General features: G+C 37.6%; 1 protein-coding gene across 3 annotated transcripts in view; it reads left to right on the top strand.

Moving 5' to 3' along the window:
* Window positions 1–15,931, top strand: part of SMG1 (SMG1 nonsense mediated mRNA decay associated PI3K related kinase) — a 115,983-nt gene that overhangs the window by 63,175 nt on the left and 36,877 nt on the right. For all 3 annotated transcript variants that reach the window (XM_030578576.1, XM_030578577.1, XM_030578578.1), the window contains 10 exons: window positions 2,650–2,849; window positions 3,176–3,372; window positions 4,868–5,032; window positions 5,947–6,101; window positions 8,800–8,945; window positions 9,683–9,884; window positions 13,201–13,310; window positions 13,722–13,869; window positions 14,349–14,508; window positions 14,997–15,117. In XM_030578576.1, coding sequence (XP_030434436.1) covers window positions 2,650–2,849; window positions 3,176–3,372; window positions 4,868–5,032; window positions 5,947–6,101; window positions 8,800–8,945; window positions 9,683–9,884; window positions 13,201–13,310; window positions 13,722–13,869; window positions 14,349–14,508; window positions 14,997–15,117 — 1,604 coding nt within the window. The remainder of the gene's footprint in view (window positions 1–2,649; window positions 2,850–3,175; window positions 3,373–4,867; window positions 5,033–5,946; window positions 6,102–8,799; window positions 8,946–9,682; window positions 9,885–13,200; window positions 13,311–13,721; window positions 13,870–14,348; window positions 14,509–14,996; window positions 15,118–15,931) is intronic.

The following is a 15,931-nucleotide window of genomic DNA, read 5'->3' as shown; positions in this document are numbered from 1 at the left end:
TACCCCCGTAGCCAGTCACTTGCCTGGTATTCATAGTAGTCTGGCAGATCACCTTGGCAGGGATTTCTCCCTGATGCACGGGTGGTCTCTGAAGCCCAGCACTGTGCAGTCCATCTCTGCAATTTGCAGCATCCTGATGGTCAGCTGGTTTGCCATGAGAGATAACAAGAAATGCCAGCAGCTCTGCTTCCAAGGGCACCTCAATCTGGGCTGCTGGGCTGATAATCGGCACTCCTGTATGCTGAAATTGGATTGTGCCAAGCACATTCTTACTCATCAAGCATGGCCAAGACAATGTCAGTTCTCTGACCTCTTCACATTACATATTTGCCCTCCCATATCTTTTCCTCATCATCCTAACCTCCTGACTCAGCATCACGGTCCAGTTTTGCATCCAGTACTCAGCTCCTGCATCTCACAGCATGAGTACTGTATGATTAGATGAGGAATAGGAACAATGTTTAAAGGCAGTCTGGTAGGTCTTAACAGTAGGAAGCCCTCCATCAGGGCAGCCTTTTTGGCAAAGTGGAACAGCTTCTCAGTACGGTTGTTAGCCCAGGGAGTTTAATCAAAGCTGGCTTGTGTCCAGGACATCTTGGAGTACCTGTTATACCTTCAGTGTTCTGGTCTTCTGCTTAATTCATTGAGAGTCCATCTGGTTGCAGTTTTGGCATTTCATCCACCTAGCCAGGGGAAATTGGTGTTTTTCAAACTTTACGGCAGTGAGATCCTTGAAAGGAGGAGACACTCCTCTCCACCCACCAGTTAAAGAGCCAGTTCCTTTGTGGGATCTTAATACTGTTTTAGTGGCTCTCATGGGACCTCTATTTATGCCTCTAGCAACTTCTTCTTTCCACCTTCTATGTCAGAAAACAGCCTTTCTTGTGGTGATAACGTTTGTAAGGAGAGTGTGCAAGTTGCAGGCTTTGATGACGGAGCCTCCCCACATGCAATTTTCAAAACACAAAGTAACCCTGAGGCCGCACCCAAAGCAAAGGTGGTTTTCCCAGAGTCACTTAAACAGTGTTACATGTTTACCAGTGTTTTTTCTTAAGCTGCATTCAACCCCAAAGGAACAGTGTCTTCATACCTTGAATGTCAGGTGATGTCTAGCTTACTATGTGATTAGAACTAAACCTTTTCAGTCCTCATTTCGTCTGTTTCATATGCAGACCAAATGAAGGGTCAAGTGGTCTATTCACAGACAATCTCCAGATGGATAACATCATTTATTGTGACAGCATATGAAGTAGCCCATGCTACACCTCCTCAAGAGGTATGAGTGCATTCCAAGCAAGTCCAGGCAACGTCAACAGCATTTCTATGAGACATTTCTATATTGGACATTTGCAGGGTGGCCACTTGGTCTGCGGTGCATACCTTTTGCTATGTGCTATGTCATTACAGCTGTATCCTGATCAGATGCAAACTTTGGGAAGGTAGACATGCTGCATCTTTTAAGCAGACTCTGAGCCCCATGTCCTGCGAGTACTGCTTGCAAGTCACCCATATGGACTACGTGGCTGCATCTATTTGAAGTAAAGAGTTCCAGATGTGATACAAATGTGTATTCCACGACCTGTCCTTCATGGCCTTTGCATTTGGAGTTTGTACTTTTTTTAATGTGAAGGAACTGAGGGGATCGGGTTAGTTTTTTCTTGTCTTAATCGCATCATCATCATCGTGGATTTCCTTAGCTTAATGCAGCCAGTTCCTCTATACTGCTAGTCCCATTGTGCACAAAAGATGCTACAAATTAATGTTGACTGGTGTATAGCACACTGCTTCCTCAGATACTCCAGATGCGATCAGCCTTCTTGCCAGGAACCATATGTTCCATATAGTTATACATGCCTCTCCCCCTCCCCCCCACCTCAAATGAGCTCAAGGTGTAGGTAGTCAATACAGATGTCTTTATACTATTTCTGTAGGATGCCTATCTGCTTCTCATGTATTTGACACATGGTACACTAAGAAGTTGTACTGCTACCATCTGCATTCTGAGACTGCAGACAATGCAAACTGACAATGAGGCATGTTTTGGTGATGGTGATGCATGTTAGAAGAGGAGACAGTGTTGGAACAGATATTGAGTTGTACTACTTGCAGTTGGCTTCACTGCAGTCTTTCTAACTTGTGGGCCTTCTCCGTCATTTTGTACACCTGGAAGAGAGTGTCTGAAATCCTTTTTCAAGTTTTTGGCACCAGCTGAAACTATCCAGTTTTTGGGATGCAACATTTTATGCTGCTAAATCCTCACCATCTTCATTAATTTCTATTCACATCTATTTTTATCTTTCTGAATTTTAATTGTCTTATTTCTCTTTGCTCATTTTCATTTTTAACCAAAAGTGTATGCCTCTTTTTCAAGTTTGTCTTCTGCACTGTGTTTTCTTTACTTTTGGCTAGCAAACCCTTTATCTCCATTTCTTCTGCCTTTAAGTTATTTTTTTGCAATGTTCTTGAGCTCTGTATTTGTTCCTGCAGAGTAATCCTGTGTGTGTATACACGTGTGCATGACCATAGGAAACATAGATCCATTAGAGGTTTGATTACAAGAGTAATCAACTAGAAGCTAAAATACATTTACAGCTATGTATGTGGATATGAATTGCTGTATTTGTCTATTTGTCTTAACTTTTTTTTCAGGAAGGACAATTGGTTAGAAAGATTGTTCTACAGCTGCCAGAGATTAGATAAACGTGACCAATCAACCATTCCTCGCAATCTGTTGAAGACAGATGCTGTCCTTTGGCAGTGGGCTGTTTGGGAAGCAGCTCAGTTTACAGTCCTTTCTAAGTTGAGAACCCCTCTAGGTAGAGCCCAAGATACGTTCCAGACAATTGAAGGTAATGTAAAGAATGGATCTTTTAAAGGTATATTTGGTTTAAGCAATAAAGCAGTGAGCTGTTTTCTTAAATTATGTCCAAGATAGGAAAAAAATTACCTTCTTTTTCAACAATTTGCTACTTTTTTAGGCATTTCTTAAATGTCAAAAAATGAAGAGTTATATAATAATTTTGGAGGTGCTTTATGTAGGTTTTTAAAATTTGTTGAAGTACACGTTAATGATTTTAGACTCAATTTTCATGGATATTTTTATATTATATAAAGATATAAATACCTGATTATTTGATAACCAATGTGTTGAAATGTTCTGACCAAATGTTTATAGGTATCATTAGAAGTCTTGCAGCCCACACGTTAAACCCTGATCAAGATGTTAGCCAGTGGACTACAGCTGACAATGATGAAGGACACAGCAGTAATCAGCTTAGACTTGTTCTCCTTCTACAGTACTTGGAGAATCTGGAGAAATTGATGTACAATGCTTATGAAGGATGTGCTAATGCACTCACTTCTCCACCCAAGGTTTGTGTCCTTCAATGCTGACAGTACTGCAAACTGTCCCACAAAGGTGGGAATATTTCACTGTATGTCACTTGATGTTTATCAAGAATCATATGCCACTTCTCAATGATTCCTTTTAATAACTTTTCTATAGAAATGTCTGATATACTACCCTGATTATAAGCCGACAATTTTTCCACTTTAAAAAATAAAAAAGCTCAGGATTGCCTAGCTGTTCTCCCTCTTGGTATAACTTAGATTGTTTTTGAAAAAGATCAGCTGCAGACAACTTTGTTTCCAAACATTTTCGGTCTGTGTTCTGATTTTCATTTAACCTTGTTTGTCTAATTTATTTTAAAACAAACATGATATATTCCTTTAATTTGTTTTGCCTTACTTGATTTAATGTTATTTACTATTAAACTACTGAAAAGGGAACATCATTTTCTTGAGTAACTGTTTACAAAGCAACACAATATCAAACAGGTACAGCAGCCACTGCTCTGTTAAGCTGTTATCAACATTCAAGGTGCCATTTGTTGGATATGAAATAAAAATTGATGTATTTACAGTTGAATCTATGAAGTATTTGGCCATCATAGAAACAAATAGCTTTAAAAAGACCACTTGGCTATTTTCTCATATCAGTTTAAACAATCAGCTTAAACAATCTGTAAAATGGCCAAGCTGTTAACGTTGTAAATCATGTCATAATTGTAATGAGTTTTTGCAAGAATTATTTATTTGTTTGCTATTTTGCCTGTCCAGATATGTAATAGGAAGGGTTCCAAAGAAACCATTTCTGTTTATTGAGAACAAATCCATCCAAATCTGATTGATTATAATATTTAGTAGAAAGATATTGCACCACTTATGTGTGTTTGCCTTAGAATCTCTATAATTATGATATCTGTTGTAATTTCCCCGTGTCAGGTCAAACTGAATTTGGAAGTAGTCTAGAATTAGTGTAGTTTGCTGCTGTGCAGGGGATCAAATTTTAAGGATCAAGCTGAATACTTTTCTCCCAGATTGGCAAGAAACAACAAGTCACTGATGAGTCAGAATTTCTCTCTTTTCATCTCTTCTTTTCCCCCAACTTCTGGCCTCTTTCGTATGGAAATGTGGTCCTCCAAGAGGCAGGTATTGACAGAGGGTTGAATAAAGCAAAAATATTTCTAAGAAATCATCCATTGTAAGTAGGGCTTCTTAGGTATGGGGAAAGAGAATTTGAAAGGACAAATTAAAACACATTTAAATCTAACTTCTTGTAATGGACTTGCTGACAGAAATCTTCCCACGGGGATGTTGTTACATTTTAATCATTCTATAGTTAAATTACACCACTTGAAAATTTAATTAGAGAGGGAAACCTTTCCTGATTAAAGATTATGCTGTTCTACATATTATTAAATATTATAATGCCTCTATTTTAATTTATACAAAAATAAAAAGTATTGTTTTATAAAACTCAAGATTTTTTTTCTTTTTTTTTCTTCTTCTTCTTTCTATTGTAAAGGTTATCAGGACATTCTTTTATACTAACCGCCAGACCTGCCAAGATTGGCTAACTCGGATTAGACTTTCTATCATGCGGGTTGGATTGTTGGCTGGTCAACCTGCTGTGACAGTCAGACATGGTTTTGATTTACTCACAGAAATGAAGACCAATAATATCTCTCAGGTACTGTGTTTTTCAAAATTTAGTAGGCTGTAGAAAAAAGATTTCCATTGTATTGTATATAAACTAAAAGATCATAGAATCACAGAATAAGATAAACCAATGGATTAGGTAATTAAACCAAAAGGCCTGTTAAAACTGTATTCTAGACCAGCAGTTTTGAACTTTTAGTTATCTATTTTTGCGGGGGTGGAGTTTTTTCTAGCAAAATAATTAAAATTCGGAAATTCTGTGTGTTACACATTTAGTCAAAGATTTAAAAGTAAACAGCTAACTCATATTTTGAACTATATAATTCCCACTGTTTAAGTAAGGACCCTCTGTTTAAAACTTGCAAAAGTATCAAAAACTTCCACTAGATCAGTATTTTTCAAACTTTGTGTGTGGAGCCCTTCCTGGTATCGTGAAAAGCAACCCTTTTCTGGCCAAGGTCTGGGATGAGGACTGGAAGAGGATGTGGTTCAGGAGAGGCTCTTTCTACAAAATGTTGGCACGAGTTGAAAAAACCACTCTGTTTAGTACACTTTGTATAAAAGGTGAAGGGTACTGATGACTTGTTCAATAATGTTATTTGACCTTCTTAAAATGTGTGTTTTTTAGCAGAGAAGCCTTTCTAGATTTATGCCTACATAGTAATTTGTCTACTGATGAATTTCTGGGGATTTGTGAACAAGTAATGTCTTTACATAAGTATAGGCCATGAGCTGGATGTGTTTTTCAGAGCATAGTGTACAGTGTCTGGTTTTCAAAGATTCTTTGCTCTACTCTTTGAGGGAGTGGGGTAACTGTGACCATTGAGAATACTTGATTAAATATAAACATGAAATATTGCATTACATATTTAAAACATTTAACAATGTACGTAGCTTTTCTCTTCAAACAAGATCTGTTAAATTAAGCTTAAACTTCATTTCTAGGGAAGTGAATTAGAAGTGACAATTATGACATTGGTGGAAGCACTATGTGAGCTTCATTGCCCTGAAGCTATACAAGGAATAGCTGTCTGGTCTTCTGCTGTAGTTGGGAAGAGTCTGTCTTGGATTAATTCTGTAGCTCAGCAAGCAGAAGGACGGTAAGTTGGCACAAATGACTGGAGATCTGGCAGGGCCAGCCAGAGGATTGAGGGAGCCTGGGGTCCTCAATGGCGGGGGGTCCCCGCTTCGGTGGTAATTCGGCAGCAGGGGGTCCTTCCACTCTGGGACCTGTCGCCGAAGTGCCCGAAGACCCACAGCAGGAGGCCCCCGCTGCCAAATTACCGCCAAAGACCCAGCTCTTTGGCGGTGGGTCCTGGTGCGGAAGGACCCCCCGCCGCAGGTTTTCAGGGCACTTCGGTGGTGGGTCCTGGAGCAGAAGGACCCCCTGCCACTGAATTGCCACCGAAGACCCAGAGCGGAAGAAGCTCCGGGGCCCTGGGCCCCGTGAGAGTTTTCTGGGGCCCCTGGAGTGAGTGAAGGACCCCGTTCCAGGGGCCCCAAAAAACTCATGGGGGCCCCTGCGGGGCCTGGGGCAAATTTCCCCACTTGCTGCCCCTCCCCCCCCGGGGCGGCCCTGAGAACTAGTCTAAATGTGAGCTTATTTTCTAAATACATGAAGTGCCAATATTTTTATCTCAATTAATATAAGTTGCTTCATGGATCAAAGCTGCTTTCTGAAAGGAAGGTTAGCAGCGAAAAGGGAAATGTTGGTTTACATTGTTTGGTTTAACATTTGTTTTCCGGTAGTACTCCGAGCCTCTCTGTCATGATGATGAGCTACTTAAACTAGCCATCATTATATGCTCTTCGGGATGTTGAGAAGTAACTAGTTTTGTTTGGTTGTGTTTTAATTTAGGGCAAAGACTTCTAAATTTGGGATTTGTGCTGTGTTAGGTGTGTGCAGTAAGCTAAAATAAAACACTGTTTGTTTTTTGTTTTTTTTAAAGATCCTCATGGGTTATATACATAGCACTACTGCCAACCCACAGAGCTAATAATTTATAGAAGAGATACTTTGTTGTATAGTGTTTAATGTGGGCAGTCTTCTGATTTTTGAACATGTAGGGAAAAGCACCCTTTCCACCCATACCAAAGTACTTTTGTCTTACATATTAGACTAAAATTCACCTGAGGGAAAAACATACATACATACACACATTCTGTGTCCATATATACATCTCATCCTGCTGGCATACTGAAGAAAACAACACTCTTAATCTCTCTTCTTACCTCTGTCACAGGTGCTTCCTTCTCCCCTGCCCCTCCTTAACTGCTTGGTTCGGCCTGTGTCGAAGCATCTTCTTGCAGGACTAGCTTCGTTGTCTCTCACCCTCCAACATTTTACCACTTCCTTCCTCTGCCACCAGTTAGGGCCCATAGACACGTTGCCTTAAGTGTCGACATACCTTAAATAGGATCTGGTCAGAGGCATGAAGAGTCAGTGGCAGAGTGGATGCAAATCAGGCCTGCAGGTCACAATGGTGATCTTCTCTTCTCTTCTGCTCTACTGAGTGAGAGAAATGGGAACTTCATGGTTCTTCTCCTTCAAACAACCTCAGCTCCCTCCACAAGACCAGCAGTGTCTGATAAGCACTCCTACCATACCAGTCTCAGTTAGGTAACCTTGTCAGATTACAGCTCCCTGTCTCCTGCTTGTGGTTCTTCTAAGCAGAGAAAGAAAGAATCCAGTATTTGCCTCTCTGTTAGTCATAAGTAGCAAACCTATGTGAATATAACAAAGCTGTTAGTCTCGTCATCTTTCATCTGTGGAAGTACTCCTAGTATGCTAAATGCTTTCTGAACACACACACACGAGAGAGAGAGAGAGACCCTTGTTGCAAGAGCTTTAGAGTGTAAAAAACAAAAACAAACAAACAAACAAAAAGTTGTCAGGCTGGGAGAGAGGTACACATACAAGCAAAGAGACCATAGCAGTTAGCATGTGTCCTGTTTGTTCCATGGTTTTCCTTAGTTCTTTTAAAAAATGTTATGGGGACAGTAGCAGGGGAGCAAGAGAGACGTGAGGAACAAGGGTTCAGGAAGGTCATTAAGAGGGTGGAGTGCAGGAAGAGCGACACAGGCAATGTAGGGGTGAGAATGAAGTTAAGGGGAGCAAACAGTCAACAAAAAAAGCAAGTCTAGAATTCAAATTGTAAAATGCCAGTTGCTGACATCACTAGGCCCTACAGGCTGTGAAGCTCATTCTGCTAACCATGGCTTCCATTCTGTCTCCCCAAACCAACATAGCTGAGAGAGCTCTGCTCGTCCTCACTCTACTGTGTTGTTGCTTTTGTCTCCTGCGAGGGAGGGGGAGTTTCTGGCAGACTTGTCACGTGAAAAATCATATTAAAGCTGCTCCTCTAGAACAGTGCCAGCAAGTAAATTTTTGCTTCAGTTCATAGCAATTTGAAGTTGGCACAAAAAGCTGATACATAGTTTCATATATGTGAAATTATCTCTATCAACTGACAACCTTAATTGTTTTCCATCTTATTCAACCTTATTTTTTAAAGATCACAGTTTGATGTTTTAGATTGAAGGATAAAGTAAGTTCCAAGAATAAAAGAGAGAGGTAACTATATCACCACCTTCAGTAGCTTCCCCCCACCACCACTTCTGTTTTCCACCTTTTACCATAGGGAGAAATCCTCTGTAGTCCTCCTTTGTTTTATTCTTGTGGCATTGCAGGGATCATTCATTCTCTTGTGTAGGAAATTTTAATACAAACTCTGTATACAAAAAGTAGAAAATCATTGCTATGAAGTGTTGACTAAACATTAAATATTAATATTTAAGGTTTGAAAAAGCAACTGTTGAATACCAAGAGCACTTGAGTTCCATGACAGGAGTGGATTGCTCCGTAGCTGGTTTTGATAAATCTGTCCTGAAGTTGGCCAATTCAAGTAGTGGCAATAATGCCAGCCCAAAGCATTCTTTGAATGGTAAGTATTTTTAATGGCTTTTTAAAATGGCCAGAAACTCATGTACTGAATATGTACATACATTGTTGCGGTTTACAGGTTATATAGTCAACAGTAAAGCTTTGTTAAATTACCTTAGTAACTTACATTGTAAACACTTACCTATAAGTTTAACTGAAAAATCCAGTTGAAGATATTGAGGCTACTCAGGTATGAAAAGATAAGCACATGCATAGATGTTCGCAGGTTTGGGGCCGAGTGAAGAGATGGATAAAAGTAAGGATAACACACAGTAAAATATACTTTGTATTTTAAGCAGTTTAGCTCTAATTATTTAGACTTAAATAATATGTCATTATTTCCAGTTGTTTGTATACTTCATGAATGTACTATAGTATAAAAAGAAGCCTTAAATGAGACCTTGCCACAGCACTCTATTAAAATCTTGAGAAGTGAGAAGGGTATTTTGTACACTTTTGTGTGTGTGTATTATCAGGTGCACATATTAGTTTAGTTCTTCTATACTGATCAGATTATTTTCTATCTTCCAGTTTCTTTATAAATGTTAACTAAATTCTTGCATAAGTATTTCAGTTTTACAGATAATAAAATGTGCTACAGATGAGAAGTTAGGTACTATAAATATAGTGTAATTTTATCTGAAACAGATTAAACTTTTTGTCTTAAACATAATTTCCAATGCTTTGTCAAGTAGTAAGACTTATTTTTCTTAAATATTGATTTTCTTAATTTCACAGGTGAAGCTAGAAAAACTGTTCTGACTAAACCAAGTGATTCTTCACCTGAAGTTATAAATTACTTGGGTAACAAAGCATGTGAATGTTACATTGCAATTGCTGATTGGGCTGCTGTACAAGAATGGCAGAATGCTGTCCATGACTTGAAAAAAAGCACAAGTAATACCTCCGTCAATTTAAAAGCAGACTTTAACTACATAAAGTAAGGTTCTCATTAATTTATTCAATAATATCTCTGAAAGCAGTAAACTGTTACATGAAAGCTTCTCTTAGTCTCATCATATCCGTGCCATGTGGTTTCCAAGATCTTTCTTTTGTGATGCAAAATCTATAATGATTTAGTAGGAAAACTTCCTTGATGTATAGTAGCTATAACAGATAAGTAGTGAATTGACACCATCCTAGATATACCATTGGGGCTTTGATGATTCTTAAGATTAATAAAGGCCTCCTAAATTGTTTATTTGGAGGCAGAAGATAATAGATTTGGTTTAGTTATTTTTTAATTTGTAAGAGGATTCATCCATTCTCACAATTAGAATAATTTTTAAAATATCTTGTCTTTCACTTGTATCTTTTTATTCTTTAGATTTGTGAATTAAAATATTTTGACTCTAAAGCTTTCTTCAGAAACTAAAGAAGATTATGTTGGTTGATATCTAATGATTCATTAAGGATATAAGGGGTCGTGAGGTAATATATTGAATCATCATCTGTTGACAACAGAGAAACTTTCAAGTTTACACAGTGGTGGCCTTCAGGATCTCTGTGTAAGTCTGAAAGCTTGTCTCTCTCACCATCAGAAGTTGGTGCAATAAAAGATACTACCTCACCAACTTGTCTCTCTAATGTCCTAGGGCCAACACAGCTACAACAACCCTGCATATATCTAATGAATCATGATAGTCTTTAGGTTTTTTGAACTAAATATAAAAAAAGTGCACCCAGGATTTTAGCAGACACTTGACTTATTACTCAAGAGGGTTTCAGCTTTTTTTCATTTGTGAACCTCTAAAAATTTTCAAATGGAAGTGCATACCCCTTTAGAAATCTTGCACATAGTCTGTGGATCCCCAGGGACCACAGGCTGAAAACCACTGTTCTATGGTAATGACAGTCTTTTGTAAACACCTTAGACGTGATCTGTGGACCAAGGGTCCAAAACCACTGCTCTAGTTTAAAATGAAGTTGGAAATGCAATAGATAAGACTTCTGTAGCCATTCCATTTGAAGATCTATTTATTCAAGTCTGTACTTCTCCAATAAACTTCATAAAAAAAAAATCTTTTGTCTGAAGTTTCTCACATGCAGACTTGGCCTAAAAGTAAATTCTTGGGGGAAAAGTTTAAATAAAGTCTGTCAAGAAACTTTAGTTTCTAAGGATAGTGTGCTTTTTTTTGTGTTCATGAAACTGGTGGCCTTCCTCATATAAACATAACCCAAATGGCTTGTTTTTGAAAGTTGCCATGTAGTTAATCCATAATGTGGGCAAGTCTTTACAATGTATCTGAAAATATTTTGTTTAGAAATAGTTATGAATATTTCATATCCTTATCCTTTTTAGATACATTTGTCTGTACAGGCAGAGATTTTCAATGTTAGGCATCCACAAATAGTTTATTTGCAGGTACAGAGATTTGATCATTTTGAGTTGTGTGGGGCAGGTATAGTTTTATCCAGATAGTCTGTCAAATCTACATATTTTTCCACGTTTTTAGGCACCAAATTTGTATACCCTCTAAAAAGCTTTTTAGGGTTGCTCTATACCCATTTAAGATTATGACTTCACTGCAGAATCAAGCAAAAGGGAGAAACTCTGTATTTAGAGAGAAATTTTTAATCAAACAAATCTGCAGTAGTAATGTGAATATAAACATTTTCATAGTGAACATGGATTTTTTTCTTCTTTGTCTGTCCAGACACTTCATATTTCCTTTCTGCCGGCAGATGGTAACAGAACACTTGAACATTTGAATCATAACATTCTCTGTTAAGGGGCTTGTTGGCTCAGTCTTCAATGTCTTATCTCAATTGGCTGACTGATACTGTTCTAGAAGAGTCTAATCTCCTGAAATGTTCAACTGATATGCTGTCAACAGGGTAGAAGGGTTGGGTGAGGAGTTAGATTTTGGCTGTTGCAGGCTATCAGCGTACTCCTGTGTAAACTAGGCCCTACACAAGACTCTAGGGCAGTGGTTCTCAACCTGTGGCTCATGGGCCACTTGCAGCCCAATCAAGACACAGCTGCAACCCATGTGACATCCTCAGGGCCATATACAGGTAGTTTTGGATGTGGCCCATGTAACACATTGTGGCCCATAATGGTAAATAGGCTGAGAGCCATTGTTCTAGGAGCTTGTCTCTGGAAGAACACTCAAGAAAATTAACTGAAGGTGTAAATTTAAAGTGGATTAGTTAAATCAAGTTTAAACACCTTTGTGGATGCTACTGTTGAGAATTAAAGTGGCCTTAATTCACTTTAATTCTGAATAAGAAGGTTCATGTAGGAGTTTAATGCAGTTTAACTAATCCCCTTTAAAATTTAGTTTGGATTATTTTTTCTGTGTTTTCCTGTGTAGACAAGCCCTGTGTTTCTTGCCATGTGCACCAAGCAGTTCAATTTCAAAAAATGTCGGGGCCTCTTTATTGGCCCTGTACATGTCAATGGTAAAACTCTCATTGACCTGTATGGAACCAGGATTTCCCCAGCCCTTGGACATAAAGGAAAGCTCTTTTTAATTTTATTCCCCTGAAAGGATTGTATTTTAATTTGCCAGTACTTACTCTTTTTCTTCCTTCATCCCTACACCTAGTGGAAGAGCACTAGGTGTGTGGACTAATTGATGATTTTCTATAAATATGAAACTTTAAAATGTTTATTCTTTGATTTTGATAGTCTGATAGCTTTTTAAATTGTCATGACTGTCAGCAATTGAATTAAGTGTTTTCTGCTACGTTACCTTCATTTTACAAAATATGGTTGTATATTAAGATGGAAAACTTTGTTTTAAAGTTATGTGAATGTGCTCTGAATTCCACCTTCTAAAGTGCTGTGTAAAATCCTCAGGGCTTTGAATAAAGGTATGTCTGCACTTGAAGCTGATGGCATAATGCACAGCTGGAGGAGACCTACAGCAGCTTCGACTGAGCAAGCATGCTAAAAATGGAATGTAGTTGCAGCAGCGCAAGTGGGCTAGCTGCTCTGATTGCCTGTCTGATGTTTCTGACACACATTCTGGGTGGCTTGCCCTTCCTGATGCTTGTGCTGCTGTGAGCCAGCATGTTAACAATAGAATATAGCTAGTCAGAGCTAGCGTGAATATCTCTTCAAGCTGGGAATCACACCCCCTGCTCGAAATGTAGACATATTGTAAGGCTACATGGAAGAAACATGTTAAAAGACAATTGGTTTATTAGTAGTACTCCTTCTGGCTTTTCATTGCTGTTAAGTTGTAGGGTATTCACCAACTAAGGTGAAGTAGAAGTATGGAAATAAAACTATAAAAATTGAATTGCAGATCTTTAAGCAGCTTTGAATGTGGAGAACTTACTGACTGTACAGGACAGCTAGAACTGCTACCTGGAGAAAACATCAACCTACTTACTGGAGGATCCAAAGAAAAAATAGGTAAAAATAAAATCAAAATTCATAATAAACAAAGTAATTCCTAAACACTTCTTATTATAAGCTTAAAATACTGTACCATATCGGTATAGAAATGATACTTGGAGACTTTTTGGATACAGATTCCAGAGTAACTTTATTTACCAAGTTGAGAAATAATTGGCAATCGTAATCCTAAATGCTATTGTAGGTTGTATTTTTTTATTATTATTATTGGTTTGGTTTGGTTTTTTTGGGATGTGTGTTTTTTGAGACAAGAAGTTGCACTTGGAAATGTAATTTTCTCATTAATTATCAATAATTTGTTCTGCAATTCTTATCACAAACTTACTTCCTTTCAAAACTTTTATTGCAAGAATTATGGTAATGGTTGGTAATTTTTAACCATTTGTGAATTATGTATAATCTTTGAAGACATGAAGAAGCTGCTTCCTAATATGCTAAGTCCTGATCCAAGAGAATTTCAGAAAGCAATTGAAGTACAGTTGTTGAGAAGTTCAGTATGTCTGGCAACAGCTATAAACCACACAGAACAGGAACAAAAGTGGCAATTGATAACTGAGTAAGTTTAAAGAACCTTTGAGTGAATACAGTGACCTTGTATAACTTGTGTGTGTGAGAAGTTGTAACCTGTTAAATACCACTTTCTAGAAACTGTAGTCTTCCTTGTATTTAAGTATCAAGCTTTTGTTTGGCCGCTTTTCAGAGAGTACATGAAGTTGTGTTTCATGGATTAGGAGTATAAACTGCTACGAGAAAGAATAAGGAGGGATTTTAATTTTAGAGATCTAATGCATTGTTCACCTAGCCTGTTGTCAGTAAACAATGCTTTGTAACAATCTGTGGACTCTACTGTGCATGATAAATTATAGGTTATGCAAGACTTGATCCTTTCTTCCATGTGAAGAGGCTGAATTTTGCTGCCTGTTGCCTGTTGATAATTTTTTGTTAATATTAATATATATTAATTAAAAAGACAAGGACAATTAGTAGCCAAGGGAATGGACTGTTCTAGTTTCTAACACTAAATCTTTATTTCAGAAATATTGTAAAATACCTGAAGCAGACGTCACGAATAGCCGTTGGACCTTTAAGACTTTCCACGCTGACTGTGTGTCAGTCATTGCCAGTGTTGAGCACTCTGCAGTTATATTGTTCATCTGCGTTGGAAAATACAGTATCAAGCAGGCTTTCATCAGAGGTATTTTTTTGTGTGTAGATTTTTAAAATAATATTAATAAGGTCATTTGTTAATACATGCATCAGGTAACATCTTTCTACTGAACTGTTATTGCACGACCACTGTTGCACAGATGGGCTCATTCTTATTCAAACTAACTTGAGAACATGTTGAATTTCCTAACATAGTTGCACTTGAAAAAAATTTTTTTTGTTCTATTGGTAAAATTTTTGACTACTTAACACCACTTCAATCTGCACCTTTGTAATCCCACAGTAAAAAGGGCTTCATTGCAGGACTCTTCAGACCTTACTTTAGACACTTCCCTCATGCAGTAACATTCCTTCTCAAACAGTCCAACTAATGCAAAGTAACACCAAAAATATTTCTATATAAACTTAAATTAGTAAACTACAGCTTACTCCACTCTGAAATATTCTTTAGGTATTGAAAACTACAGGCTCTACATTATTCCATGACAAACATGACATTTTTTATGCCTTCCGCAGGATTGTCTTATTCCTCTTTTTAGTGATGCTTTACGATCGTGCAAACAGCATGATGTAAGACCATGGATGCATGCCCTAAGATATACTGTGTACCAGAATCAATTGCTGGAAAAACTTAAAGGTATCTAAATTTTACTTTTAGCGTTCTGAAGTGTCTATACAGAATTAGTAACTTAGATCTTTGTTTTGGTAGAAGCACCTGCATTTTCATAGTTCAAATAATTTGTTCAGAAATATGAAATAAACATGTTTTATTTAGTAAATGCTTATGTATGTTATAAAATATTTAGAAAACATTGCTATAATGCAATTCGCTCATCCTCAAATTTTTAAACACGTCCATTGTATTCTTAGACATATCTTGTACTGTCATTAGTGTGTTTTCAAAAACAAGCTCCTTTACAGTAATTCAAGTATGCAGTATGCTTGCGGTGTGCAAAGAAGCTGGGTACGGGTAAAATCTCCGCCCTACTTTTCTTCTTCTTTTGGTTATCCATGAGTCTCAAATTTTAAACATCAAACTGGAATTAAAACTAGCTACATGAGACGAGAGCATACTATGGAAGAGTGATTAATGTTTTTAGAACTGGCTCCAAACAGGTTTTTTTACTTTTATATTATCTAACAGACTCTTAAAATGGAAAAAAGTGAACAAATTGCAAAAATATTGCTTTGCTTACGTAATTAGTTTTGTGGCCTCTGACATCAGCCATCTGTAAAATTGCGTTCATATTAGAAGAGTGAGAGCCCACAGCCTTCTGCTCCAAAGCTATCTCATATGTCACTTGACCTAATAGACTCTTCACTAGTTGTCAGTGATATTTTTTTTTGTTTTTGCTGTGAATCACCCATCTAATACTCTGGATTTTATCTGTCCTCTGATTTAAAAACGTATCAGTAAAATCACACAATAATGAATTTGGACCTTTGTCAAG

Source organism: Gopherus evgoodei, chromosome 10, assembly GCF_007399415.2.
Source record: "Gopherus evgoodei ecotype Sinaloan lineage chromosome 10, rGopEvg1_v1.p, whole genome shotgun sequence".
NCBI lineage: Eukaryota > Metazoa > Chordata > Testudines > Testudinidae > Gopherus > Gopherus evgoodei.
The sequence above is the reverse complement of the archived record's forward strand: the minus strand, read 5'-3'. Positions and strand labels throughout refer to the sequence as shown.